This window comes from Chenopodium quinoa, unplaced genomic scaffold, assembly GCF_001683475.1.
Source record: "Chenopodium quinoa cultivar QQ74 unplaced genomic scaffold, ASM168347v1, whole genome shotgun sequence".
Classification (NCBI taxonomy): Eukaryota; Viridiplantae; Streptophyta; class Magnoliopsida; order Caryophyllales; family Amaranthaceae; genus Chenopodium; species Chenopodium quinoa.
The window spans coordinates 3468030-3471113 of NW_018743389.1; the positions used below are offsets into that span (position 1 = coordinate 3468030).

General features: G+C 44.9%; 1 protein-coding gene across 1 annotated transcript; it reads left to right on the forward strand.

Moving 5' to 3' along the window:
- The first annotated feature begins 281 nt into the window (after positions 1–281).
- On the forward strand, positions 282–2060 carry LOC110738498. The gene is made up of 2 exons (XM_021918909.1): positions 282–1345; positions 1766–2060. The coding sequence occupies exons 1-2, from the start codon at positions 282–284 to the stop codon at positions 2058–2060; spliced, it is 1359 nt and encodes a 452-aa protein (XP_021774601.1).
- The last annotated feature ends 1024 nt before the right edge of the window (positions 2061–3084 follow it).

Here is a 3084-nt window from a genome sequence, read left to right on the forward strand (position 1 = left end):
AACAAAGAGGGATGTTCAACGCCTCACTGGCAGAATGGCTGCCCTGTCTAGGTTTATCTCTAAAGCCTCGGATAAAAGGGTTACCGTTCTTCAAGGCGCTCAAACTCCCGAAATCTAAGGAGCTCATCTGAGAAGATGAACAGAGAGAAGCCTTCAAGCAACTTCGCGAACATCTGGCTCAACTCCGAGCTCTGGAAGGGCCAGCTGAAGAAGAAACCTTATACTTATACGTGGCGGTTAGTCCGGCCACCATAAGCGCGGTGTGGTTAAGGGAGGAAGAAATGGTTCAGCAGCCGATCTACTTCGTTAGTCATACTCTGACAGATGCTGAGACACGCTACCCCTTACTCGAGAAAGTTGCTTATGCGGTAGTGGTAGCCGCTCGAAAGTTGAGGCCCTATTTTGATTGTCATCAAATAGAAGTCTTAACGGATCAGCCGCTAGAAAAAGTCCTCGGCAAAGTAGAAAAATCTGGTAGAGTAGCAAAGTGGGCTTTCGAGCTCACCGAGTTCAGTATCAGCTACCAGCCGAGGGCAGCAATCAAGGCCCAGGGCTTAGCTGATTTCCTAGCCGAGTTTTCTTATCAAGAAATACTTGACGAGGAAAAGAAAATATGGACTATTTTCACGGATGGATCCTCCACCGTGAATGGTTCGGGGGCAGGGGTAGTCATAACCTTTACCGAAGGCAAATCCTTTGAATATACACTAAAATTCTTATTCAAAGCTTCAAACAAAGGAGCCGAATACGAAGCGGCAGTCGCTGGCTTGGAATTATGCATAGCAATGGAAGCCGAGCATGTTTGTTTGAAAACAGACTCTCAGCTTGTTGCAAATCAGATCCGAGGTGAATATGAGGCAAAAGAGCCCTCGATGATAGCTTACCTCGCCAAGATCAAATCAGTCATTGCAAAGCGAAGAACTTTTGAGGTTGAACTGATCCCAAGGGGTCAGAATGCTCAAGCCGACGCAATCTTCAAGCTTGCAAATTCAACTCTAACCGAGCTGAACCGCTCTGTATACGTGGAAGTGCGCCGAGAAAAAACTGTGGACCAAGAACCTCAGGTTTCTTGCATCGCACACGAGCCGAGTTGGATAGATCCCATCTTAGCTTACAAACTTCGGGGAGAGGTCCCTGAAGACAGAAACTTAGACTCTAAGATTAAAAGAATCAGATCGAGGATCATCATCTTCAGAGAAGAGCTTCCGAAAAAGTCCTTTTCAGCCCCACTATTGAAGTTCATGGGTCCAACAGATGCTGATTACATTCTTCGAGAAATTCATCTCGGCATTTGTGGAAACCACATCGGGGGACGTGCCCTAGCCCTCAAGGCATTAAGGGCTGGGTATTATTAGCCCACTATGATCATAGATGCCAAGGAATTAGTGAAAAAGTGCAAAAAATGTCAAAAGTTTGCACCAGTCATCCATTGGCCGTCGCGAGATCTTTAGCCAATCCTGAATCCTTTTCCATTTGCCCAATGGGAGTTGGATATTTAGGGGCCGTTTCCTGATGCTCCTTATAAAAAAAGATGGCTGATAGTCAGAATAAACTATTTCAGCAAATGGATCGAGGCCGAAGCAGCTTCGAACATTACAGAGCAAACAATCAGGAAATTCACTTGGCAAAACATTATCACTCGCTTTGGGATTCCGAAAGTTTTTGTCTTTGATCATGGAAGGCAATTTGATAATCTGCCGCTGAAGCGTTATACAAATCAGTTCGGCATTAAACTGGCATATTCTGTGGTGTGTCATCCGTAAAGTAACGGTCAAGCCGAGGCTGCAAATAAACAGATCCTTAATGCTCTCAAGAAGAGAGTTGAAGATCAAAAGTCCAAGTGGATAGAGGAACTTCCAGGAACCCTTTGGTCACTTCGGACGACAAAAAAAGAAGCAACGGGACATTCACCTTTTGAGCTGGTGTATGGGTCTGAGGCTGTCCTTCTAGTGGAAATAGGCTCAGAAAGTCTACGAGTGAATCTCTTCTCAGTTGAGGAAAATGAGAAACTCTTGAAAGAGTCCCTTGACTTCTTAGACGAGGTCAGAGATTCAGCTTGAGATAAAATGGCCGCATACAAGCAGAGAATAAGCAAATTTTACGACCGAAGAGTTTGTGCAAGGCTTCTCAAAGTTGGGGATCTTAGTCTTCGGAATGTTGCTGCGGTGCAAAAAGGCCGCATTCATGGGAAACTCTCAGCCACTTGGGAGGGACCCTATGAGATATATGACGAGCTTCAGCCTAACACGTACCGACTTCGGCAGTTGGATGGTACTGAGCTGAAAAACCACTGGAACGCCGATGTACTTAAAAGATATCACGTATAGAGCCCCTTGGGGGAAGTATAATCTATGTAAGTACACGTTTTACATTAATGAAAGGCCTTTGAGCCACCATTTGTTCAAATTCAGCAAAGTTGCTATTTTTTTTTCTGTCTTCCATGGTTTTTACAAATTTCAAAGTTTTTGTCCGGCACCGTCCGGGGTAATGCCTAATGAGGCATTGTACTTCGGCAAGTCGCAAAGCCAGCTTAGACGAGGATAAATGATAAAATCCTAAAGTATTGCCTGATGAGGCCCTGTACTTCGGACGAATCAGTTCCTTCGGGCAAAGAGGCCATAAGCGCATCAAAAACACTGCCTAAAAAATAGGAACTGATAAAGCCCCGAAGTATTGCCTAGTGAGGCCCTGTACTTCGGATGAATCAGTTCCGGGTGATGGTTGCATTTCCAAAGTATTGCTTAAGTGAAGCACTGTACTTCGGATAGACCATTGCCCCGGCATCGCGTTTCGAATAGTCGTTCCCTCGGATGAATTAAAAGGATCACAAGAGTATTGCTCTTAGAGTCTACGGCTCTCGAGCAAGAAATCAGACCTTTTGAAAACAAAGTAGAAGAGAAAAGGAAAATGAGCAGAAACTTCAAAATCTAGATTGCTGCAAAAAATTTTACCAAGGCAGAGTTCTCGGTTGTGCCGAAAAATTCAAAGCAATTGTCTCGGAAACCTTAAGACCCCATCTTCAGACTTCGAAGGGGGGCAAGAGGCACTCCTTAAGCAAGTTCCTTGCCGAAACCTAGCACTTAG